This window comes from Aquarana catesbeiana, linkage group LG04 (genome assembly GCF_042186555.1).
Source record: "Aquarana catesbeiana isolate 2022-GZ linkage group LG04, ASM4218655v1, whole genome shotgun sequence".
Taxonomy (NCBI): domain Eukaryota; kingdom Metazoa; phylum Chordata; class Amphibia; order Anura; family Ranidae; genus Aquarana; species Aquarana catesbeiana.
Genome location: NC_133327.1, coordinates 538288662 through 538315753, shown reverse-complemented (window position 1 = coordinate 538315753; position 27092 = coordinate 538288662). Strand labels below are relative to the sequence as shown.

Genomic DNA, 27092 nt, shown 5'->3' with positions numbered 1-27092 from the left:
ACCGTGTGTATGCTCCATCGGACTTTTGCTGGCGGAATTCCCACCAGCAAAAGATCAAGAGCAGGTTCTCTATTTTTCGGTCGGAAAAAGTTCCGATCGGAAATTCCGATCGTCTGTACCAATTCCGACGCGCAAGCATTGAACTTCATTCTCTCGGCTCGTCGTAGTGTTGTATGTCACCGCGTTCTTGCCGGTTGAAAGATCAGAGAACTTTTGTGTGACCATGTGTATGCAAGCCAAGCTTGAGCGGAATTCCATCGAAAAAAACATCCAAGATTTTTCCGATGGAAATTCCGCTTGTGTGTACGGGGCATTACACTTCCACTTCGATTTTCCACAACATGGAAACATGTTAGGTTAGCAGCGTTGTGCAATCCAATAGAATCGTATTGGCTCACAGTGTATAGCACTATTATTTTAACTTTAATTTTCCAAATATGTACAGGGGATCCTATGCGCTACCCATTCCCCCAGTTATTAAAGAGGAAGTAAACTTGTTTTTTCTTCAAATGGCTGACAGGCAGGATATTTATGACAGAAGAGAACCTATTCGTCTCTTCTGCCATAAATACATCCTTCTAACTGTCAGCTGTCATATTCACTGAGCCGCGCATGCACAGCTCAGCAAACATTTATGGCCCCTGATCCATGCTGCAGTGATGTGACTCCAATGCCCATGCGCGGGAGTGGCGTCATCGCAGGCCTGGCATATCAAGTGGCCGAAGGCACGGGACCTGGAAAGAAGATCGGGAGAAGATGGAAGTGCCGGGGGCCCGCCAGATCGGTCCTAGAGCTGTGCTGGGAGGACACCATATGACAGGTAAGTCTGCCATAATGTAACTATATGCTGTGCATACTAGTACATTATGACATAACCCACCTGAGGGGCCTTGAAAAAAAAATACAGCGGACTTTACTTCCGCTTTAAATGATAATATGGTGGTATGGTTTAAGCAGCTGCTCACATCAATTTAAATGTGTCCCCACATGTGAAAGTAAAGCTTATATGATTATAATGTGGCGCTTTGCTTACATATATTGTGACTAGTACTCAATAACAATTATAATTTTATTTAAATTATAAATTGAGTACCAGTCACAATACATATAAGCAAAAGCGCCACATTATAACCATATAAGCTTTATTTTCCGAATAGTTCATATTTGGTAGATGTTTCTTTAAACACTGGAACTAGAAAGGGTTGCTATAAGCAATACCTAAATGAAATGAAAAGTAGTATCAAGCAACAAAATTGGACGTAATTCTTGTAACCCTTTTAGACCCACAAGTCTGGGCAACCAGCTAAGACAGTATTACAAGTCAGAATTACCACTAGAGATGAGGTGGACTTTTAATAAGATGAGACAGATTTAGACAAGCTCTCTGCTTTTCTGTCTCTAAGTTCCCTCCTTGACACAAATTTCCAGCTGCTTTTAGCTCCTGTGTCGGAGAGCTTGTCAGACGTTATCGTGCTGATAACAGAGGAACAAAGGAGCAGAAAGACACAGGACTTAGGGCTTTGAAGAGAGATAAGTAAACACTACAGATATATAGTTGGGGCCATATATACAGTTGTGTTCATAAGTTTACATACCCCGGCAGAATTTATGATTTCTTGGCCTTTTTTCAGAGAATATGAATAACACAAAAACTTTCCTTTCACTCATGGTTAGTGTTTGACTGAAGCCATTTATTATCAGTCAACTGTGTTTACTCTTTTTTAAATCATAATGACAACATAAACTAGCCAAAAGACCCTGATCAAAAGTTTACATACCCCAGTTCTTCTTTATCTTCTCAGATGGTAAAGCTGCCCATTCCTCTTGGCAAAAGCCCTAAGTTCCTGTAAGTTCTTGGACCTTCTTGCATGAACTGCACCTTTGAGATCTCCCCAGAGTGGCTCAATGATATTGAGGTCAGGAGACTGAGATGGCCACTCCAGAACCTTCACTTTAATCTGCTGTAGCCAATGACAGGTCGACTTGGCCTTGTATTTTGGATCATTGTCATGTTGGAATGTCCAAGTACGTCCCATGTGCAGCTTCCTGGCTGATAAATGCAAATGTTCTTCCAGTATTCTTTGATAACATACTGCATTCATCTTGCTATAAATTTTGACCAAATTTCCTGTGCCTTTGTAGCTCACACATCCCCAAAACATCAGTGATCCACCTCCACAGTAGGAATGGTGTACCTTTCATCATAGGCCTTGTTGACTCCTCTCCAAATGTAATGTTTGTGTCGAAAAAGCTCAATTTTTGTGCCAGAAAGTTTGAGGCTTGTCTCTGTGTTGTTTGGCGTATTGTAAATGGGATACTCTGTGGTTTTCTTCTGGCGACTCGACCATATAGCCCATTTTTCTTCAAGCGCCTCCTTATTGTGCATCTTGAAACAGCCAAACCACATGTTTTCAGAGAGCCCTGTATTTAATCTGAAGTTATTTGTGGGGTTTTTTTTTTGCATCCCGAACAATTTTCCTGGCAGTTATGGCTGGAATTTGAGTTGGTCTAGCTAAGCGTGGTTTAGTTTCAACAGAACCCTCATTTTCCACTTCTTGATTAAAGTTTGAACACTGCTGATTGGAATTCTCAATTCCTTGGCTATCTTTTTATATCCCTTTCCTGTTTTATACAGTTCAACTACCTTTTCCTGCAGATCTTTGACAATTCTTTTGCTTTCCCCATGACTCAGAATCCAGAAACGTCAGTGCAGTACTGAATGAAGGATGCAAGGGTCTGTCAGGAGTCCAGAAACTCATTGACCCTTTATACACACACACTAATTACAAGCAAACAGATCACCGGTGAGGATGGTTACTTTTAATAGCCATTCCCCTTTGTGTCAGCATGTTATCAGGCCAAAATCACCAGGATATGTAAACTTTTGATCAGGGTCATTTGGGTAGTTTCTGTTGTCATTATGATTTAAAAAGAGTAAACGCAGTTGATTGATAATAAATGGCTTCAGTCAAACACTAACCATGAGTGAAAGAATGTTTTTGTGTTATCATTTATGATCTCTGAAAAATGGCCAAGAAATCATAAATTCTGCCAGGGTATGTAAACTTTTGAGCACAGCTGTATTTGGACACAGGCACAATTTTTATAGTTTTGGCTCTCTATGCTGCCAGAATAAATTTAATATTAAACAATCCAAATTAATTTGAAGTGCAGACTTTCAGCTTTTCAGGGGTTGAACATAAATATCAAGTACAAATTTTAGGAACTGCAACCATTTTTATATACAGCCCCTCCATTTTCAGGGGCTCAAATGTAATTTGACAAATGAATCTAATCATAAATAAAATGTTAATTTAGTAATATGCTCTAACTGCAGCTGTCTTCAATTGTTCTTTGTTTGTGGGTCTTTCTGCCTTTAATTTTGTCTTCTGCGAGTGAAATGCATGCACAATTGGGTTGAGATCAGGTGATTTACTCGGCCATTGCAGAATATTCCACTTCTTTTCCTTCAAAAGCTCCTGGGTTGCTTTTGCAGTGTTTTTTGGATCATTGTCCATCTGTACTGTGAAGCGTTGTCCAATCAACTTTGCTGCATTTGGCTGAATCTGGGCTGACAGTATATCTCTAAACACTGCAGAATTCATCCGGCTGCTTCTGTCACATTATCAATAAACACCAATGACCCAGTGCCACTGGAAGCCATGCATGCCCATGCCATCACACTGCCTCCGCCATGTTTTACAGATGATGTTGTGTGCTTTGGATCATGAGCTGTTCCAAGCCTTCTCCACACTTTTTTCTTCCTGTCATTTTGGTACAGATTAATCTTACTTTCATCCATCCAAAGAATGTTTTTCCAGAACTGGCCTGGCTTTTTTAGATGTTTTTTGGCAAAGTCTAATCTGGCTTTCCTATTCTTCAGGCTTATGAATGGCTTGCACCTTGTGGTGAACCATCTGTATTTTCTCTCGTGAAGTCTTCTCTTGATTGTAGACTTTGCCAATGGTACGCCAACCTCCTGGAGGGTATCCTTCACTTGTCTGGATGTTGTGAATGGGTTTTTCTTTATCATAGGGAGGATCCTGCGATCATCCACCACTGTTGTCTTCCATGGACGTCAAGGCCTTTTAATGTTGCTGAGCTCAATAGTGCTTTCTTCTTTCCTCAGAATGTACCAAACTGTTGTTTGGGCCACTCCTAATGTTGCTGTTATCTCTCTGATGGATTTGTTTTGTTTTTGAAGCCCTACAATGGCCTGCTTTACTTGCATGGACAGCTCTTTTGAACGCATGATGTAGGTTCACAGCAATAGATTCCAAATCTATTTTAGAATCAACTCTAGACCTTAAGACCTTACCTGCTTAAGACCCCTTTAACACTGGGGCGGTTTCCAGTTGCTTTAGCGCTGGAAATAGACTCTGCTAAGCACCTGAAATCCACCTCCTATTCATTCAAGTGTGACTTTTCACACTCGGGCAGTGCACTTGCAGGACGTTCCTGCAAGCAGTATCTTTGAAGCGGTTTGGGAGTGCTGTATTTAGCGCCCCCAAGATGCCCTGCCCATTGGAATGAATAGACGGTGCTTCCAAAGCGCCTGAAAAGCGATTCGGAAGCACTGCAACATTGGAGTTTTTAACCCTTTCTTTGGGGTTGAAAGAGCCCCGCTAGTGGCTGAAAAGCGCCGCTAAAACGAGCGGTGCTTTACCTCGAATGCAGGCACGCTTCCAGTGTGAAAGGGGTCTAATTGATGAAGAAATAATAAAGGAGTAGCACACATCTGGTCATGAAACAGCTTTTGATTTAATTGACCAAGGGACTTTTGGTGCCTTGAAAAAAGGGGTGGTGGCTATTCTTAAGAGCTGTAATTCCTAACCCTTCCTCCGATAAGGATGTACATACCCTGAAACCTTAGAGTTTGCACTTTCAGCCCATATCCATTATATTCCTATAGCTATAGCTTGAATATGTTTTGGTAAATACCTGGGAAAAAAATGAAAATTGTGCCTGTGTCCAAATATATATGGACCAAACTGTATGTGCCCAGGTCAGATTTCATGAATGGGGTTTACATCCACTTTAAGTCCTGTTCGGTACCAGTTACTTAAGGACTCATTTACACTACAGTACACATGTTAATGTGCGCATTATGCAAACATACTGGTGTGCATTTTATCTTGCGCTGAACTGCAATGTGCTTTTAACATGCATTATAGTATTGCCTTTTTTTACTTCTAATTGTATTACTAAGCACTGCAATGTATTGCAATGCATTAAAACACATAGGAATGCACTAAGAAAAATGCAACATATCTTTTTTGAGCACATGCTGTTTTTGCTTTTCTCTATGTCCCTTAAAAAGTCCATGACTACGTATCAGTTCTTTATGAAGTTAAAATGTTGTTAACTGCTTTGTCATCATTTTAAAGGATACCTTCACCCTTGGTAACATGTTACACTCGTATTTAGGGTGTAACATGTAATGTGTCACCAAAGAGCACCTGCCTGTGCCCCTCTGATTCCCCATTGTGACAGCAGGCAGGAGATTTTCTGCCCTCACCTAATGTCACAATTTAAAAAGAGTGTAGCCGCGCAGGGCTCCACCCACATTGTTGTGTCATTTATTCACATCGATCTGTGGGATGAATGAATTAAAATGACTGTCTACCACCGCAGCAGATGGCTTGTAGTTCGCAATGAACTCCAAGGACGCTGGCGAGCGCTCTCGTAGTTCACTGATCTTCCGGCTCTCCAGTAACTGTCTGCTCGTATGGGAGGTACAGGCAGACAGCTATACTGATATTCTGCAGGAGCCTGACATTGTTCACCTTTTCAGGCAGAATTTCACTTTTCATAATAAACAGAAGCTTTCTAATATCTTTTCTTCCTAAGCCATCCCAATGTGCTCATCTCTCTCTTACCAAGTCCATGCCAGCTTTGAATCTTCATATCTCTGTTTAAAATTAAAAAAAATGCTTTCTAAGCCCTGACTTTCTGTATATTCATGGGACCTTCCAGGAAACTTCATATCCCACCATGCACTGCCTTGCTGCATCACAGAATAGGGCATGTTTACCTCTGTGAATCCCACCTCCCTCAATACTATACCACCTCTTTTTTATCTCCACCCACTTTCTTACTTCTTCCTTTAAGGTGGGCGTACACAGTACAATCTGATTGTACAATGTCCTTTAGCTCGACCATCAACTAGATGTAGTGCAAGGGCTTGCCTGACTTGATACAACCTGGATAGATTGTTCAGGTGAGTCCTCCTATTACATAATTTTGGTAAGGCCTTTTTACAGCTGCTGTTTTTGGCTTCAGATGTTTTTTCTGCAGCCAGTAAACTCCCCAGGATGTTATCCTATGTGTCCATGCACACATACGCTGTTGTTATCAGCGTTTTTTGGCAGGAGGGTTTTCTGGCTGGAACCCCCCCCCCCCCCCAGAACTAGTGGGTTTTAAGAGGAGTTTTTCAGCTGTAAAAACGCTCCAACTCTGATAAAAGTTTCAAAACGCTGAAAAACACTGGAAAAACTTGGCAATTCTGCATTATCAGCATTTTTGAGCCATGAGCTTTTGTGGGAGTATAGTTTTGCTACAAAAATGCTACAGCTAAAAAACACTAAAAACCGCTACTGCTAACACCACTGGCGTTTTTATAATGTTCAATGTGCATGAGGCCTTAACAAGGGTTTTTCAGCTGTAAAAACACTTTCATATTTAAAACGTTATCATATCCGGGATGTTTACTAGACTCTTGTTTGGATAGAGTGTTTTTTTAAGTGTGTTATTACTAAGAATTACAGGCCTACAATAAAAAACGCCAGGGAGGTTAACTACATTCCCATGATGCTCATGCACTCTGCAGTGTAGTTGAGCATCATGGGAAATGTAGTTCCAAAACATCTGGGGTGCCAAGGTTCCCCATCACTGCCCTATACAATCTGATTGTACAATCTCCTTTACCAAACTAACTATATAATAATATATACTATAATAAGACACACCTATATATCCAATCACTCTGTATCTAATCAGGCAGGCCCTTGCACTACATAGTTGATGGTAGATCTAAAGGAGATAGTACAATCAGATTGTATAGTGTATTGTGATCTTTAAAGACTTCCAGGAATACACACTACAGCTCTGCCCCATATAGGCTGTTATGTGATCGCTCAGTTCCTGCCAAATGAACGATCTATGCAAGATAAATGTAATATACAAAATGATCGATCAGCAGAGGAGGACACTGGCTATGTATAGAGGGAGAACAGTACTCACTGAATACATCTGCATTGGAAAAGAATGAAACTACAGAGGTGGGTGGGAGCAATCTCCTGGAGTGGGAGGACAGGTGCAGGGTGTATGTTAATGGGGTCAGCTGCTGACTACTTCCTTAGCTCACTTATAGTTTTCACACTCCAAATACAATACAGGACAAGTAGCAGGAAGTAATGGAGAGGTTTTCTAAAGGAGACACTGGAGGCTGAGGTTATGCCTGCCCTAGAATATAAAAAAAGCTTTTTTTTTCTGCAACATTAAAAGTACATCAAAGCGGAGTTCCACTCCTTTATTAAAGGTCAACAGCTACAAAAAGTGTAGCTGCTGATTTTTATTAAACATAAACTCACCTGTCCCACGGTCCAGCGATGCTGGCCGCCCGAAGCCTCGGTTCTCTCCCCTGCCTACGGCATCACTAGTGTGTAGTGTGGCCACCCAGCTGTGACAGCTTGCGGTGTCATAGCCAGGTGCGCACTGCGCATGCACAAGTCATGCTACGCATCCTGAATGGCCGGGCAATCTTCTGGGACCTGTGACGTGTCACAGAAGATTGCAGAGAGGGAAGGGGAAAGGAGGAGTCGCCTAGGCGGCAAGAGCGGAAGTGGGAGCTGGGTACTTGTCAAAACTAAGTACTCACTCCCACCGCCAAAAAAATGACAAGGGGTTGAGGAGGCCCTAAAGCAGAAGTTATACTTTTGGGTGGAACTCCACTTTAAAGGTATATTGGTACATAGGGAAGCTGGAATTTAGAAAAAAAAAGTGAACTAAATTGTTAAATTAACACATTTTAAATTTGTCTAGCAAGACGTTGGTGAAAAAATCTGTTTTGAAGAAGACAGCGCTACCACTGTCAATATTTACAGTTTCCGTATTGCACAATGTCTAGTCTACAGTATATATTATTATTCAACTTTTCAGACAAAGTGAATACACTAGCTATTTCTGGAGATGATAGGGAACGGTATGTGCATTTTTGTCTTTATTACACAATAGGGAAACACAACATACGCTTTTTGTTCTTAAATTTTTTTCCATGTGGCTTGAGTAAATATAAGAACGCATCATACAGTCCTGTGAATGGAACTCAGTGTTACTGGTGCACACATGGGTGGGTTGTATTATATATTAAAAAATAATAGTTGATGGCAACTGGAAGGATTCCATAGCAAAAACATAAAAGTATTGGGTAGTTCTCTTCATTGACAGCATGTACTGAGCTCAGTTCACAGGACTGTATGATGCATTCTTATATTTACACAAGTCATTATTTAAAAAATTGGACTAAGTGCTATATGCAGTACTAGATGCCTTAACCGCTTCCCGACCAGCCATCGCAGTTTTACCGCAGCAGAATGGCACGGGTGGGCGAAGCGACGTTACCTTATGTCGGGAGCACGGCGGCCTAGATCAATCACTGTCACTTACAAAACACATAACTGCAGCATTTGCAGAGTCAGGCCTGATCCCTGCCAACGCTAACAGGTTTTTTTGGTAGCGTTTGAAGCAGTTGCTGACAGTCAGGTGCTTTTTTTTCCCTGTGAGTCTCACTAGTGTACCAGTAAATTTAGAGGCCACAATGTCCAATCGAAGATACACTAGTGAAGAGGCCTACACGTTTCTGAGCCTGACAGATGAGAGTGAAGAGGAAGTCACCCATCTGTCCGATTCTGGCTCAGAATACAAACCAGTAGACAGCAGCAGTACCCTGACAGATAACTCTGACGACGGAGTAGTGGTCCTTGCCAAGGTCAGGCGTACCCAACCCCGTTCTTCTGCTGTTGTTGAGGTGCAAGAACCGCAGGGCAGGGCTATCCTGGTGAACTGGCAAGCACCAGCGGCCTAGTACATCCTGCTCGTACATCCAGCACTGCAGTAACACGTGGTGACGTGGCGAGTCCCATAAGTGCAGATCAGGCTGGTGAGGTGGCTAGCACATCTATTGTCCCACAGCCACCAAGAAGATTAAGACAGGCCCCTCAAGCCCATAGTGCCCTTCCTGCTGCATTTGCCAATCCATCAATTGGGAGCCTACCACTTCTGCAACACCCTTACTTCCCCCATTCACTGGCCAACCTGGAATTCAGGTGGAAACAGTTGATTTTACGTCACTTGATTTTTATGCGCTGTTTTTTACGGAAGTTCTCTATAGATCTATTGTGAACCAAAGCAATTTGTATGCTGGTCAATTCATCACCACTAATCCCCAGTTGACCCTTGCCAGAGATTGGAGACCTATTACAGCCTCTGAATTTAAGACCTTCCTGGACCTATCCCTCCTCACAGGCATAACTAAAATAAGTGAGTTGTGGTCATATTGGTTCACTGACCCAATTCACCATATGCCCGTGTTCTCTGCCTCCATGACCAGGACATGATACGAGCAGATCTTGCGGTTCATGCATTTCAATGACAATGAACTCTGTCGTCCTCGGGTTGACCCTGAATACGATCGGCGCTACGAAATTTGTCCCCTCATAAACCACTTCAACCAGCAGTTTGCAGCCTTGTTTACTCCTGATCAAGTTGTCTGCATTGATGAGTTCCTGATTATGTTTTCTGGCCGCTTGTCAGTTAAACAGTATCTTCCCAGCAAGCGGGCCAGATATGGGGTCAAGATGTATAAGCTCTGTGACAGGGCAACAGCCTATACATATAATTTTATGGTTTACGAGGGAAGAGATACGTAGTTACATAGAGCCAGAGAACTGCCCAGACTACATAGGGAGCGCTGGTAAGATTGTGTGGGACTTGGTGTCACCCTTTGTCAGGTAAGTACTTACCGAGGCCGAGATGCCAAGAGCGGTTCGCCCTTGCCACTATGCGCACCCCGTCCCCTGGAGATGAAACAGGGAATGGGTGGCACTAAGGAGCATGGGCCACCAGCAGGTATGGGTCCCTTGTGGGAAACTTCAGAGCCGGGTCTGGGGATGCAGGAGTCCAGGAACCGGTGGAAGTCCCGTTGCTGGGTGGAGCAGACAAACTGTAAGCAAGCAGAGGGTCAAACACAAGAAATAAGCAGGATAAGTCCGTAGAACAGGCCGGGGGTCAAACACTGGTATCAAGCAGAGGAAGTCCGTTAATCATACCGGGGGTCAATCCAGGAGAGAGGCAGCGTGGTAAGAGCAGTCCGGGTCACAACAGGAGATCAGGTGAGCATAAACAGGAAACAGGAAGCAGGAAGCAACAGGAGCTGAAGACAAACCAGCAACCAGTCTGGATGCTGGAGCTGATTTAAATAGCCCCGCCAGAGTGTCACAGTGGGCGTGCATGAGTCACAGCGCGCACCCGTGTGCTATCGTGCACTCGTGCTCGCCGCTCCATCGGGCCGCGCGGACGCATGCGCCGAAGCGCCAATCCAGTGCGCACGCGCCCAGGAACAGGATGAATGTGACTGGAGAGGACCCTTCTCTGACAGTGCCCCCCCCCCCAGGGACAGACTCTGGACGCCCAGACTAGACATCAATTCAGGATGTTCCCGATGAAATGCTTGGATTAAACGTGGGGCATGGAGATTCCTAGCAGGCTCCCAGGAATTGTCTTCAGGAGGGTACCCCTTCCACTGAATTAGATATTGGAGCTGTCTGCCCCTCTTCCTGCAACTCAAAACAGACTCCACTTCGAATTCGTTCTCCCCATCCACTTCAACAGGTGGAGGAGGAAGTTCCTTCCTCCCAGGGAAAGGGCTGGCCACCACAGGCTTAAGCAGGGATACATGGAAAACTGGGTGTACTTTATAAGATGTTGGTAGTGCCAGCTCAAATGCCACGGGGTTGACCATCCTCTTGATTTTAAAAGGCCCGATGAACTTTGGCCCCAGTTTCCATGAGGGCAGAGGTGATCTGAGATTTGTGGTTGCCAACCAAACTTCCTCACCCACTTTGAAGATTGGATTTTCCTTCCTTCCTCGGTCATACTGTTTCTTATAATTGACCTGAGCTTTCCATAGAGTGTCTTGGATCCTTTGGAAGTTAGATTGAATAGAGCCTATCCGGTCTTGTACGGCAGGAACAGACATTTCAGGGAGGATGTTAGGGAGGAAAGGAGGATGGAATCCAAAGTTTGCCCAGAAGGGTGTTTGGCTTGTTGCGGAGTGAACGGAGTTGTTATAGGCGAACTCCGCATATGGTAGGAGAGTCGCCCAATCATCCTGTGAACCAGAACAAAAACATCGGAGGTACTGCTCCAAGGTTTGATTTGTCCTCTCCGTCTGGCCTTTGCTCTGAGGATGGTACGCAGAGGAGAGGCACATTTTAATTTCCAGGGTCTTGCAGAGCTCCTTCCAAAACTTGGAGGTAAATTGAACACCCCTGTCAGAGACGATGCTCTTGGGCACACCATGGAGTCTGATTATTTCCTTGAGGAAGATATTAGCCGTATCAGAAGCAGAGGGGGTGCCCACCATGGGTAGGAAATGCGCCATCTTGGAGAGGCAATCAACTACGACCAAGATGGTGGTAAACCCCGTCGAAGCAGGTAAGTCCACAATAAAGTCCATTGACACTTCCGCCCATGGTCGTTCCGGGATGGGTAAGGGTTTGAGTAGACCCCAAGATTTGGTGTTTAGACCCTTATTGCGTTGGCAAGGTAAACAAGAAGAGACATAGTCTTTACAATCCCGTCTCCACCCCGGCCACCAAAAAGAACGGGAGATCAGTTCAATAGTCTTCCTTGTTCCGAAGTGGCCTGCGAATCTGTGATCATGGAATGTTTTGAGGCCTTACATCCTGTGGAACAAAAATGTTCTCTTTGGCCCAGAGCATCTCATCATGTATTTTAAAAGCATGTGTTTCAGGAGCGGCTAGATGAGGATTTGATGGAAGTCATTAGATCAGATTGGGTGACTCCAAGGAAGTTTTGCGGAGAGAGGATGATTCTAGGCACAGTGATCTGAGGAGTCTCAGAGAACATCCGAGAGAGCGCATCTGCTTTTCCGTTCTTATAGCCCGGTCTGTAGGATATATGAAAGTTAAATCTAGAGAAGTAGAGGGCCCAGCGGGCTTGTCTGGGCCTCAGCCGTTTTGCTGTCCTGAGATACTCTAGATTCTTATGATCGGTGAAGATCATAACAGGATGTGACGCCCCTTCCAACAGATACCTCCACTCTTCTAAGGCGAACTTGATGGCCAGCAGCTCCCTGTCACCTACATCGTAATTGAGTTCTGGTGGACTTTCTGGTTCTGGTGGTTTCCGGGATGCAAAAGCTCCAGGGTGAAGAATGGCCTTGGGCCCATGTCTCTGGGAGAGAATGGCTCCTGTAGCAGTTTCTGAAGCATCCACTTCTAACACAAATGGTAAAGCCGGATCAGGATGTCGTAAGATTGGTGCAGAAACAAACAAGGTTTTGAGCTTGGTAAAGGCTTCCTGTGCTTGCTGTGACCATTGGAAACGGTCGTGTTGACGGGTAAGTTGAGTGATAGGTGCCACAATGGATGAAAAGCCACTAATAAACCTTCTATAGAAGTTAGCAAACCCGATGAACCTCTGTACCCCTTTTTTATCTGATGGAGCCGGCCATTCTTGAATTGCCTTGACCTTTTGTGGGTCCATTGCGACCCCATTGGTGGAAATGATGAATCCCAGAAACTGCACCACAGTCTTCTCGAATTCGCATTTCTCGGCCTTGAGGTATAATTTATGATTCCTGAGTATGGTAAGGACTTTTTTAACGTGGACTCGGTGAAGCTCAATGGTGGCAGAGAAGGTGAGGATATCGTCTAGGTAGACGACTAAGAAATCGTCAAGGTATTCTCGGAAGATGTCATTAACTAGATGTTGGAAAGTGGCCGGGGCGTTGCATAACCCAAAAGGCATCACCAGGTACTCATAATGGCCAAACCTGGACCTAAAGGCGGTCTTCCACTCATCCCCGGGCCGAATCCTGATGAGATTGTAAGCACCCCGAAGATCCAGTTAAGAGAAGATCTGGGCCGATCGAAATCGTTGGAACAATTCGGGAATGAGTGGTAGTGGGTAACGGTTCTTTACCGTTATGTTATTTAGTTGCCTGTAATCCACACACGGCCTTAAGGACCCATCTTTCTTCTCTACGAAAAAGATACCAGCTCCTGCTGGCGAAGAGGAAGGACGGATGAAGCGTTTTTCTAAGTTTTCATCAATATAATCTTTCAGGACCTTCAGTTCGGTTTCTGACAGTGAAAAATGCGGCCAAACGGGACTTCTGAGCCATGAAGGAGGTCAATGGGGCAATCGTAGGGACGGTGAGGCGGTAGGCAGTCCGCCTTCTGTTTGTCAAATACATCCCGGAACTCAAGATATTCTGAAGGGACGTGTTGGAGATTGTCAGGCACGGGTGAAAAGGCTGAGCAAATACCAGGAGCTGGGGTGAAGCAGTGCTGGGAGCAGTATTGAGAGGAGAAGGATACTTCCTTGGTCTTCCAGTTAATTTGAGGTTCATGCGCCTGGAGCCAGGGCAGGCCTAAGATTACAGGAAAGATAGGTGAATGGATAAGGTCAAATCGTAGAAACTCTTGATGGCCTGAGTCGGTGGAGGTAAGGATGGGCTTGGTTTCTCGAGTGATGGGTCCAGAACGGGGAAGAGACCCATCAGCCAAATGTACCAGGAGACTTTGAGCCTTAACCTGAAGAGGGACATGTAGATTTTGGGCCAGCGAGATGTCTAGGAAGCAGCTACAAGCTCCGGAATCAATTATTGCTGGCAGACGGGTTTCCTCTTCCGGTAGCTGTAGAGAAATAAGGAGAGAAACATAAGTCTTGGGTATACCCATTGATTGGTAATTCACAGTGTCTTGCGGGTATGACTTACTAGGCCTCACTGGACAGCTGTGGAGGAAATGACCGGAACCTCCACAGTACAGACACAGATTGGATTGGCATCTGCGTTGCCTTTCTTCAGGAGTCAGGGGGGTACGGACCAGTCCGAGTTGCATGGGCTCGGCTTCAGGAGCCAAGGAGGTAGCAGCAGTAGGAGGAGGAGTATGGATAGGCATTGGCCTGAAGGGGGTCCAACTAGATCATGGCCCTTGAAAACGTTCTGCGTGTCGCTCACGTAAACGCCTATCCAGCTTGGTGGCTGATTGGATTAGTTCCTCTAGAGAGGCTGGGGTTTCTATCCTAGCCAGTTCATCCTTAAGGACCTCAGACAGACCTTGACGGTATTGGTACCTCAAAGCAGGCTCATTCCAACCCGTGTCGGCTGCCCACTTGCGGAATTCCACTGTGAAAATCCTCTATGGGCCTCTTTCCCTGGGAAAGGTTATGCAGGGTTGCTTCACCGGTAGCAGTGCGTTGTGGATCGTCATAAAGTTGAGCCATGCTCACAAAGAAGGTAAATAGAATTCAAGACAGGGCTCCTTTGTTCCATCAGACTGTGAGCCCAAACTTGTGGCTCCTCAGCTAGAAGGGAGATAACAAACCCCACTTTTACTGCGTCAGAAGAAAAAGTCCTGGGCTGGAGGGCCAGATAGAGCGAGCAGGCATTCTTGAAGGCTCTGTATTTTTTACGATCCCCTGAGAAGCGCTCAGGTGTAGGGACCCTGGGCTCAGGGAGCTCCATAACTACCGTTGAACTTGCAGTGGGCTGAGGGGCGGAGGCCCCACTAGTAGGTGCGGGAGCTGCGGCTGCAGGTAGAGGCAGACTGGATAGTTGCTGAAGGCGGCTGTCAATTTGGGTATAGCCCTCTTGTAGTTTCTGGACTGCGTCAGTGAGGGCTGAGACCTGCTGGAACAGGATCTCTAAAGGGGAACGCGCTCTGTCAGGTAAGTACTTACCAAGGCCGAGATGCCGAGAGCGGTTCGCCCTTGCCACTACGCGCACCCCGTTCACTGGAGATGAAACAGGGAATGGGTGGCACTAAGGAGCACGGGCCAACAGCAGGTATGGGTCCCTTGTGGGAAACTGCAGAGCCGGGTCTGGGGATGCAGGAGTCCAGGAACCGGTGGAAGTCCCGTTGCTGGGTGGAGCAGACAAACTGTAAGCAAGCAGAGGGTCAAACACAGGCAATAAGCAAGACAAGTCCGTAGAACAGGCCGGGGGTCAAACACTGGTATCAAGCAGAGGAAGTCCGTTAATCAGGCCGGGGGTTAATCCAGGAGAGAGGCAGCGTGGTAAGAGCAGTCCGGGTCACAACAGCAGATCAGGTGAACATAAACAGGAAACAGGAAGCAGGAAGCAACAGGAGCTGAAGACAAACCAGCAACCAGTCTGGGTGCTGGAGCTGATTTAAATAGCCCTGCCAGAGTGTCACGGTGGGTATGCATGAGTCACAGCACGCACCCGTGTGCTATCGCGCACGCGCGCTTGCCGCTCCATCGGGCCGCGCGCACGCATTCGCCGAAGCGCCAATCTAGCGCACACGTGCCCAGGAACAGGATGAATGTGACTGGAGAGGACCCTTCTCTGACACCCTTATTCGGAAAGGGGTACCACTTGTATGTGGACAATTATTACACAAGCGTGCCTTTTTTTAGTCACTTGTTTGATCATAGAATTGGTGCATGTGGCACTGTGCGATCTAATCGCCGGGGCTTACCCCAGAGGCTTGTAGATTCCCGTTTTAGGCTGGGGGAGAGAGCCTGCTTGAAGTGTAATAATTTGCTTGCTGTGAAGTGGAGGGATAATAAGAATGTTTTCGTTCTGTCCTCCCTTCACGCAGCCCAAATTCCTACGGCGACTGGTGTTGTGGAGAAACCCCTCTGTGTCCACGAATATAACCTTAATATGGGAGGGGTGGACCTCAACGATCAATTGTTGGCACCGTACCTAATTGCCCGTAAGGCCAGATGCTGGTATAAAAAAGTGTCTGTATATCTTATGTGCTATACAAAGCTTCAGGACGAACTGGATCCTTCCATTAATTCCAGGAAGAGATTATCACAGCCCTTCTGTTTCCAGATGGTGCTGTGGCCCAACTTCCCAATCCAAATGCAGTGAGCCGGCTGCATGAAAGGCATTTTCCATATGTCCTCCCTGGTACCCCTACCCAAAGAAATCCCCAAAGAAGATGTCGTGTCTGTAGAAAGCACAGATTTAGGCGTGACACCCGCTTTTATTTTGCCTCCTGTCCTGACTGAATGTTTTGAACGCTACCACACACTAGTGGAGTATTAGCGTAGGGTAGAGCATTGTACAGTCCCAGGGCACACTTACACAGGGTCTCAAAAGATGAGATGGCCATCACATTTTGAGAGACCCTAATCTGGAACGTTTACAGTTTATATAAAGATGCAAGAAAAAAAACACACAAAAAAAAAATAAAAAATAAAATAAGCCAAAAATAATTGTGGTTTTATTTTTCTTTTGTCTCTATTGTTCTCTCTCTTATGTTCGCTCTCTATTGTTCTATATCGATTGTTCTCTCTCTATTGTTACTGTATTTTAGAACTGTAATGTTTTATTTTTACTATGTTTTAGTGTATTTGCTTTGCAGGTATGGTATGTCTTACTGTAATGTTACTTTGTTTTATTGTTAACCATCATTTGCTTAGCAGGTACGCCATTCAGCTGCAGCACGGGTTTATTTATTCTGACAGCAACAGCGTTTGCTCCCACAATACGTAAAGCCATGACTCCAGCGCTGTAGGAGGTGATTTCACCACCACAGTTAAAAAAAAAAGAGCATATATGCCGAAGAACGGGGGCAGGGGTAGAGGAGCAATTTGCTCCTAACATTAGGGGCGGATTGCCCCATTCTTCGGCATATATGTTTTAGGCACAGATTGCGTTAAAAAATGTTTTATTTTTACTGTTTTATTTATTTGCTTTGGTATGGTATGTTTTACTGTTATACTGTAATGTTACTTTGTTTTATTGTTAACCAACATTTGCTTAGCAGGTACGCCATTTAGCTGCAGCTGAAGTCACTGATGTAAATCAGCGACTCCAGCACTGTAGGAGGTGATTTCACCACCACAGTTAAAACAAAAACGGTGCATGTATGCCCCAGGGATTATCACGGCTAATTAGCCTCTAGACTGCTTTTACAACGTTTCGCGCCCCCCCCCCACACACACACACCGTCTTCCATGGTTTTCTCAGGCTCCCCTGTCCCAACAGGGAACCCGAGAATGCAGCCGGTGGTTCCGCCAGCTGACCATAGAGCTGATCGGAAATGGCCTAAGAAACCGGAAGCTACGAGCATTTCATAAATTAGGTTTTGCCGGATATAAACAGTGCCATTGGGAAAGCATTTTATCACACCAATCTTGGTGTGGTCAGATGCTTTGAGGGCAGAGGAGAGATCTAGGGTCTAATAGACCCCAATTTTTTTTTAAAAGAGTACCTGTCACTACCTATTGCTATCATAGGGGATATTTACATTCCCTGAGATAACAATAAACATGATAAAAAATGTTAAAACAAAATAAAAAAGCAAAATTAGATAATTAAAAAAAAAAAGCACCCCTGTCCCCCCCAGTGCTCACTCGCAAAGGCGAACGCAAGCATTGGTCTGGTGTCATATGTAAACAGCAATTGCACCATGCATGTGAAGCTCAGATCGAGGGCAGTCATTTTAGCAGCAGTAATTCTCCTCTGTAATTCTAAAGCGGTAACCTGTAAAGGATTTTAAAGGCTTTTAAAAATGTAAGTAGTTTGTCACCGCAGCACATTTGTGCACAATTTTAAAGCATGTGTGTTTGGTATCCATGTACTCAGCATACGATCATCTTTTTTATTTCATCAAACATTTGGGCAATATAGTGTGTTTTAGTGCATTAAAATTAAAAAGTGTTTTTTTTCCAAAAAAATTGCATTTGAAAAGTCGCTGCGCAAATACTGTGTGAAAAAAAATTGCAACACCCACCATTTTAATCTGTAGGGCATTTGCTTATATAATGTAAATATATAATGTTTGGGGGTTCATTTTAATATCCTAGCAAAAAAAAAATATTTTTACATTCTTGTGCATAAAATGCCAGGACAGTTCAACCCCCCCCCCCCCCCCCCCCCAAATGACCCCATTTTGGAAAGTAGACATCCCAGGCTATTTGCTGATAGGCATGTTGAGCCCATGGAATATTTTATATTTTGCCACAAGTTTTGGGAATATTACAAACTTTTTTTTTTTTTGCTAAATGACTAAATGACATATTGCTCAAACATGCCATGGGCATATGTGGAAGTACACACCAAAATACATTCTGCTGATTCTCCTGAGTACAGGGATACCACATGTGTGAGACTTTTTGGGAGCCTAGTCGTGTACAGGACCCCGAAAACCAACCACCGCCTTCAGGCTTTCTAATGCCCCGTACACACGGTCAGACATTGATCGGACATTCTGACAACAAAATCCTAGGATTTTTTCCGACGGATGTTGGCTCAAACTTGTCTTGCATACACACGGTCACACAAAGTTGTCGGAAAATCCGACCGTTCTGAACGCGGTGATGTAAAACACGTATGTCGGGACTCTAAACGGGGCAGTAGCCAATAGCTTTCATCTCTTTATTTATTCTGAGCATGCGTGGCACTTTGTGTGTCGGATTTGTGTACACACGATCGGAAATTCCGACAACGGATTTTGTTGTTGGAAAATTTTATAGCAAGCTCTCAAACTTTGTGTGTCGGAAAATCCGATGGAAAATGTGTGATGGAGCCTACACACGGTCGGAATTTCCGACAACAAGGTCCTATCACACATTTTCCGTCGGAAAATCCGACCGTGTGTACGGGGCATAAGGGTGTAAAATGGTAATATCAATTCCTCACTACCTATCATGCCGCATACACACGACCGGACTTTACGGCATACTTGGTCCTGCGGTCCGTCGGACAATTCGATCGTGTGTGGGCTCCAGCTGACTTTTTTTCCCCAAAAGTTCGACGGACCTAGAAATGAAACATGTTTCAAATATTTTCGATGGACTCGAGTCCGGTCGAAAAGTCCGCTCGTCTGTATGCTAGTCCGACGGACAAAAAACAACGCTAGGGCAGCTATTGGCTACTGGCTATGAACTTCCTTGTTTTAGTCCGGTCGTACGTCATCACGTAGGAATCCTCTGGACTTTGGTTGATCATGTGTAGGCAAGTCCGTTCATTCGGAAAGTGCGTTGTAAAGTCCATCAAAAAGTCCGCAGGACGAAGTCTGCCGTAAAGTCCGCCGTGTGTACGCGGCATCACAGTTTCGGAGGCCCTGAAATGTCAAGATAGCACAAAACCCCCACAAATGATCCAATTTTGAAAAGTAGACACTTCAAGCTATTTGCTGAGAGGCATGTTGTGTCCATGGAATATTTTATGTTTTGCCACAAGTTTCGGGAAAATTACAATTTATTTTTGTATTTTTTTTTTTTTACATAAACTTGTCACTAAATGATATATTGTTCAAACATGCCATGGTTATATGTGGAATTACACCCCAAAATACATTCTGCTGCTTCTCCTGAGTATGGGGATACCACATGTGTGAGATTTTTGGGAGTCTCGCCACGTACAGGTCCCCAAAAACCAAACACCGCCTTCAGGCTTTCTAAAGGCGTAAAATTTAGATTTTACTCCTCACTACCTATCACAGTTCTGGAGGCCCTGAAATGTCCAGATAGCATAAACCCCCCCAAATGACCCCATTTTGGAAAGTAGACACCCCAAGGTATTTTCTAAGAGGCATGGTGAGTATTTTGCAGTTCTCATTTGTTTTTGAAAATGAAGAAAGAATCAAAACTTTGTGACAAAAAGCGAGATCTGCAAAATACTCAACATGCCTATCAGCAAATAGCTTGGAGTGTTTAATTTTCAAAATGGGGTCATTTGGGGGGGTTTTGCGCTATCTGGGCATTTCATGGCCTCCGAAACTGTTATAGGCAGCGAGGAGTGAAATCCAAAATGTATGCCCGTGGAAAGCCTGAAGGCAGTAATTGGTTTTCGGGGTCCTGTATGCAGTTAGACTGCCAAAAAGTCCCGATCAAGTGTAGTATCTGTTCTTATCAGCTGCCAGAGGAGGTGCTATGCTACTCCCAAATGGGAAGTGCAGATGTAAATCTGATGGTGTAATTGTACCTGGACAGCCTGTTTCGTTAGGGGCCACATTAAGGCACTCTTAGGTCTTAGAGGCCAATGATGGTCATGTCTGAGCAGGCTTGAAGGGTGCTCCTGGTAAGGAAGGGGCGCTGCATTTGGTCTGGCCAAAGGGCTGGGTTTTCCCGGCCTTCTGGCTAAGATTGGTGTGGTTGTTGTTCCTGTCAGCATCCGGTGGAGAAACTGGTGTCACCTGGCAGAGGGATCGGGGTGGTGCTATGCAAATCCACCAGGTTGATGGGGGCCTGGAAGGGCTAGTACCACTGGAGGCTGTTTTATAGTCGGCGGCTCTCTATCTGGCAGGGATGGAGAGCCGCACTGGTCCGGCTGAGAGTCAAAACTGAAAAGAAGCCCATGGTGTATGTGCCCCTGGAGTGAGGGTTACTTTGATTTATGGCACCACAGTCACTGCACCATATCGCACTTTTATTCCACCTGCCTCCTGGGCCTTTTGGCTGGGACTGGAGGAATTTTTGATTCCTGGCCGTTTCACACAATGACCAAGTTTCACTCTCCTCTCCACTTCCTTCTCCCTCACTTTCTTTTATTTAAGCCCTTGTTTGTCACTTTTTGTATTTTTATGTTTGTACACGGTTTTTGCATGTGTGACTGCTAGGGTGTAGGTCCTCAGGCCTGACCTGAAAATCTTGGGAGGGGGTGGACATGGCCTTCTGGCTTGGTTCGCCCTCTCTCATGGGGTCTCCCTTCGGGGGAGCCCCACCAAGTACTTGCGTGGGTCTGTTTCGGCAGACCCTCCAGAGAAAGGGGTCCGTCTGGTTTTGGCCAGATGGACCAAGTTTAAAGAACCCCAGTCCCTGTCTGGAGCCTCACGCCCCAGGGGATCAGTGCAAGGCCCTCTGATTTTAGAGGGCTTGTGTACACCTATTACACGTTTTTGTGTTTTCACTCTTTATGTGTGTGCACATTTTTTTGGCACTGGGTGAAGTTTTTGAGTGAGTTTCACAAGCCATGGGCTTTCAAAAAAAAATGTAAAAATAGACTGCCAAAAAGTCCCACATATCCCCATACTCAGGAGAAGCAGCAGAATGAATTTTGGGGTGTAATTCCACATATAACCACGGCATGTTTGAACAATATATAATTTAGTGACAACTTTGTGTAAAAAAAAAAATTAAATTTTCCCGAAACTTGTAGAAAAATATAAAATATTCCATGGACTCAACATGCCTCTCAGCAAATAGCTTGGGGTGTCTACTTTCCAAAATTGGGTCATTGGGGGGGGGGGGGGGGGGTGTTGTGCTATCTTGGCATTTTATGGCCTTCGAAACTGTGATAGGTAGTGAGGAGTGAAATAAAAAATTTACGCCCTTAGAAATCCTGAAGGCGGTGCTTGGTTTTCAGGGTCCTTTACACGGCTAGGCTCCCAAAAAGTCTTCCGCATGTGGAATCCAAATACTAAGGAGAAGTATCAGAATGTATTTTAGGGTGTAATTCCACATATAACCATGGCATGTGTGAGCAATATATCATTTAGTGACAACTTTGTGTCATTTTTTTTTTGTCATTTTTCAATCACTTGTAACAAAAAAAATAAAATATTCAATGGGCTCAACATGCCTCTCAGCAATTTCCTTGGGGTGTCTACTTTCTAAAATGGGGTCATTTGGGGGGGGGGGGGTTGTACTGCCCTGCCATTTTAGCACCTCAAGAAATTAGATAGGCAGTCATAAAAGCTGCGTGAATTCCAGAAAATATAGCCTAGATTGTATAACTTTTCCGCAAACCAATAAATATGCGCTTATTGACATTTTTTTTCCCAAAGACATGTGGCTGAATACATTTTGGCCTAAATTTATGACTAAAATTGAGTTTGTTGGATTTTTTTATAACAAACAGTAGAAAATATAATTTTTTTTCAAAATGTTCGGTCTTTTTCCGTTTATATCGCAAAAAATTAAAATCGCAGAGGCAATCAAATACCATAAAAAGAAAGCTCTATTTGTGGGGAAAAAAAGGACGCAAATTTTGTTTGGGTACAGCATTGCATGACAGCGCAATTACCAGTTAAAGCAGCGCAGTGCCAAATTGTAACAAGCGCTCTGGTCATTGAGCAGCCAATCTTCCGGAGCTGAAGCGGTTAACAACCTGAGAGCAAGGATTCCTTGGAGGTCACCAGTGGCACATTACATCTCCCAAATAACCCTACACAAGCTACCAAGTTTGTTTTTCTTGGTATGATCATGTTTAAGACATATTTAAAGAGGAAGTCTTAGCACAGAGGTCTTCAAACTATGGCCCTCTAGTTGTTCAGGGACTACAGTTCCCATCATGCCTAGTCATGTCAGTGAATGTCAGAGTTTTACAATGCCTCATGGGATGTTTAGTTCCGCAACAGCTGGAGGGCCATAGTTTGAAGATCCCTGTCTTAGCAGAAGTCAATCAAAAAGTTCCCTAGGGAATCTTGTGAACAGATTACTTGTCCTTGCTATAATCAGGGATGTGGTGCCTAAGCATCATTTTTTGATAGCTAGTTCCTCCACACCCACCGCTATCCAATAACATGGGACAAAGGAGATGAACTTCTGACTGACAGTGCACAGAGGAGAGGGGGCAATGCAAATACAAAGCACACACAGCCCCCACCCTGCTTGAATGCAGCAGAAAGAATTGCTGAAACCCTCTGTGCCATGCATCCCTGTGTCTCCTCTGCTTTTTATGTACAAATAAAAGTTTGAGCCTGCATCCTTCCACAGTGCACTCCCCATTCTGCAGCTATGCCTCCCTTACTGCTATTAAAGGAGAAGTTTGGGGTACTAAAAAAAAACAAACATTTAGTATACTCAACTCCATGCTACAGGATCGGTGTGATGCTGCAGCTAGCTCTAAGACTGAGAACTGAGCAATCACATGACTGCTGATTGTTCAGTTCCCGGTCTTCCTGGAGCAGAGAGCAGTGACTGTCAGTCACCACTTTCTGCTCTGTCCCTCTATCGCCAGAGTGACAGGCTAAAGATGGGGCAGGAGCAGCTGGTTTTGGTTCTCAGCTGTGCACTGAGAGCTGGAGCCAGCTGTCAATCAGGCAGCTGGATAGATCCTGACATTATTGCTGGGATCCACCAAAGCCTGGAGTGACAGTGTGACATCAGCCGATAGCTGACCTTAGCTCACTGTTGGCTGATTCTGGGTAACAGGAGTGCAGATCTAAATTCACTCCTGTAATCCGCAATCCTATGCAGCAGCCAGCTAATTCAGCCTAGATTACTACAGTAGCAGCTGAAGGCTTGTGTATGAAAGAGGCTGGGGAGCACCACAGCACATATTGGCAGCTACTAAACTTGTTTACCCTAATACATTACTAATGTAATGCATGGCATTGAGAGGGGACTTTGACTTCAGTGATGCCTGTACCTCCCCCATAGGAATGTCCATAATTTGGGCTTCTGCCTGGGGTGGAGCTACACTCAGCACTGACAGTAATAAAAGTGCAATTTTGTTTCTAAACCACAGCACCAATTTAAACAGGGACAAGTGCTATGTGTACAGGGTCCCCTTGGGGATTTAATAAGCCTTTTTAAGATGAGAGTTCCTTTTTAAACCACTATCAACCAAGGTTGATATACCCGACTGACAAAACCTGCACATATTGGCAGCTTTAATATTCGTATGCCATTGGTATTATCTCCATGAACCTCTATTACAAATGGTATTACAAATGGTAAGATCATAAATCAGATCATAAATTGTACTGTCCCCTTTTTTTTTGTAAAGTGCTGCTCAAACTGACGCCATATAAATCTTATATACTACTACTTCTACTACTAATAATAATAATGATTTAATAATTAACCCTATACTTTTATACCCATTTAAAAAGATGCTTATATTGCTAAGGCCAATAACCAAATGTATTCTAGTGGATTTCTTTTCTCTAACCTTTCACCGCTAAAGTGTAACCAAAGAAAAGAAGGAGGAGTATAAGATCATCTTGTGGTTTAATGCACAATTACAGTATATATATGTGCAAGAATAAATGTTCATAGGAGTGTCAGGTATTATCCAGTTGTTATCCAACTTCTCCTACGATTGTCATGCTATGGTAAATAGTGTTATCGTTCTTTTTTGCTTGTTAAGCTCAAATAATATAATGAAAAAAATGTATGCTTAATTTACAGATTTATATAAAATGTGTTATAACACTAACAAAGAAATATTAATTACCAAAACAAGTGCTAGATCTGCAGTTTTTGCATTCCAGACCCTCATTGTTCTATCATCAGCGGTAGACACCAACCAATTTCTGCTGTAGCTCCAGCCCAAACCATTGATTGCACCACCATGGCCTAATAGAAAAAAAAAAATATAAAAATGTTAATTAAGACATGAATTGTTAGCACTTGGGTTTAAGGGAGTTTAAAGCCCAAGATTTTTCCTTCATTATGAATAGAGTGAGGTATATAATGAACCTGGGGAGATTCACACTCACTATTTGTCCTGGGACACTTTGATAGAAAGTGGTAAAATATGTTATGGATGTCACAGAAGAAGAAGTGAGAGGAAAGCATCCAAAAGGGATGTCTGTTCCCACACCAACTAGGAAAGAATTTCTCTCACTTTCAAGAAATTTCCTCTCATGGTCTAATCATGTGTCTCCAGGACAGGTAGTAAAAAGAAGATCTCCCTTATAGGCCACAGACAAAAAAAAAATAATTAAAAGATGGGGATTTAAACCATATTCCAAAGGTAAAAAAACAAGCTTGCTTCATATATACATTTTCTAATTCATCTTTACATAAAAGAAAAAGAATAAAGGTGACAAATGACAACTGCAGAGTTTACAGAAAATTATTGCGTTATCACTAGTACCAAAGAACCATTAACCAGGACAAAACTTGCTTGGCATAACCCTGGATAACTATGCCCCTTACTCTGAGTTTCACACATATATTGCTATGGATAATCCAACAGTCAAGCAATGGCATGTGAAATGTAAACATTATTCTTTCAACTCCAGGCAAATATAAAAACATATTAATGCAGCTTTGTGATTATTAGGTTCGTAAATTTATTTGTTTAAACTACAAGCAGTGTGATTACCCAAATTTAACTTATTAGCAGGCTATTATCATATACAGTATATATTACCTAATTAAGTGCAGGTCTTGTGAGCCACAGATGGATTAATGCCCTTATGAGGTGAAACAATTGTAGATAAGCTGCAAACACTGACCACGTTTCATTCCGTGCAAAAACCAAAATATATAAATAATTGTGTCTGCGCTAAAATTATAAATATATCTCAATGGCTGAGAGGTACATATGTGATATAGAACTGTGCTGCAAAAAATTCAATATAGTACAATCAAAAAAGTGCTAATAATAATAAAATGAATACAATCTTTTTATGAAGGTATCCCTTAAAGTGCAACATGCAAAAAAGAAAAAACAATATATTAATGTGATTATAAGATCAAAGTGAAAAAACAATTGTCCATATCCAAAAACTGTTCAGTTCATTGATAGAAAGACATAAAGTGCAGGTATATAGTGTCCACAAAAAGCAGTGTTCCTCATGCTCCTCCTTAATGGTGTTCACAATATAGCATGCTTTAGTGCTCTCCTGTGACCCCCCCACTTGTGCTTGCGCTCACCTTTGAGCATGTGACACGGTAATTAAACGGTGTCTAAACACGCATTGGAGCCACTCCTGGGCTCATACAGGGTATGCTGGTATAAACTCCAACTTTCTCAGATGCCATCAAATAGTTTCACATAAAAGAAAGAAAAAGCTCCATAGTGTAATGCAATTAGGGATTTATTAAAAATATAGTAAAACTTCCCTCCAGGGGGGTACTCACAATATGTGGATGCGTAAGTGCACCAGTCTTTCCAGAGTGTGTTTGTATAAAACAAGCATTAGTATGGCGTCACACGACACACCGCACGCCATACTAATGCTATGTAGGAGGATTTTTTCAACTCTGTGTTTCACCTGAGGCCAGTCACTTCAAAGCTAAACTGCTGTAAAGACAGGACTGTGCTGTGTGGTTGAGCTGTGTAAATGGCTTGACTGGATAGACAGAAATACAGATCCCTAAGTCTTTGTGTTACACTTAAAGCGGAGTTCCACCCAAAAGTGGAATTTCCGCTTTAAGCACTCCTCGCCCCCTTACATGCTACATTTGGCATATAATTTTTTTGGGGGGGGGAGTGGGTAACTGGTTTTGACAGGTACTTCCTGTACCACTTCCTCCTTCCGTCACTTGGCAGCCTAGGTGGCTCTTCTCTCCCCCTAGGCGGCCCCTCACTCTCTGCAATCTTCTGGGACACGTCACAGGTCCCAGAAGATTGCCTGGCCACTAGGAGAGCGTAGCGTAGGTTATTATGGAAGGGAAAAAATCCCAGGATTAGGTTATCAATTCCCCAGAGAGAAAGGGATGGGGGTGGATTTGCGATACCCCACCCCAGACTTTACTTTATAGCTGCCCAGCTTCAGCATTTTGCTGGCTGGGGTGCTGTGAACTGGGAGGACTCTATTCAGGCCCTACTGCTAAGTAACAGTTCTCACTACAACCTCTTGGCCCAGCTGGAATCTGGGGCCTTTGCTTATACCTGTAAGAGCCCAACAATGATACTCATGAATAGAGTTTGGAAGGAAATGAGGAGCATAATGAAATATGCAAGTGCTTCTGAGAATTCACCACTCTGGGGGAATAGGCAAAATAAAGAACTAGGTAAACTGAAGGGTTTTGAAAGCTGGCGCTTTAAGGGCCTCCAATATATAACTCAGTTGTACTCACACAATATTCTACGCTCCTTTCAGGATCTGCAGGAATCTTTTCACTTACCTCATCATAATTTTTTTAAATACTTACAACTATGACATGCGGTCCAATCT

At 43.9% G+C, this 27092-nt stretch overlaps 1 protein-coding gene across 2 annotated transcripts in view; it reads right to left on the bottom strand.

Moving 5' to 3' along the window:
- Nucleotides 1-27092, bottom strand: part of WDR27 (WD repeat domain 27) — a 608839-nt gene that overhangs the window by 394971 nt on the left and 186776 nt on the right. For both annotated transcript variants that reach the window (XM_073627863.1, XM_073627864.1), the window contains one exon: nucleotides 24416-24537. In XM_073627863.1, coding sequence (XP_073483964.1) covers nucleotides 24416-24537 — 122 coding nt within the window. The remainder of the gene's footprint in view (nucleotides 1-24415; nucleotides 24538-27092) is intronic.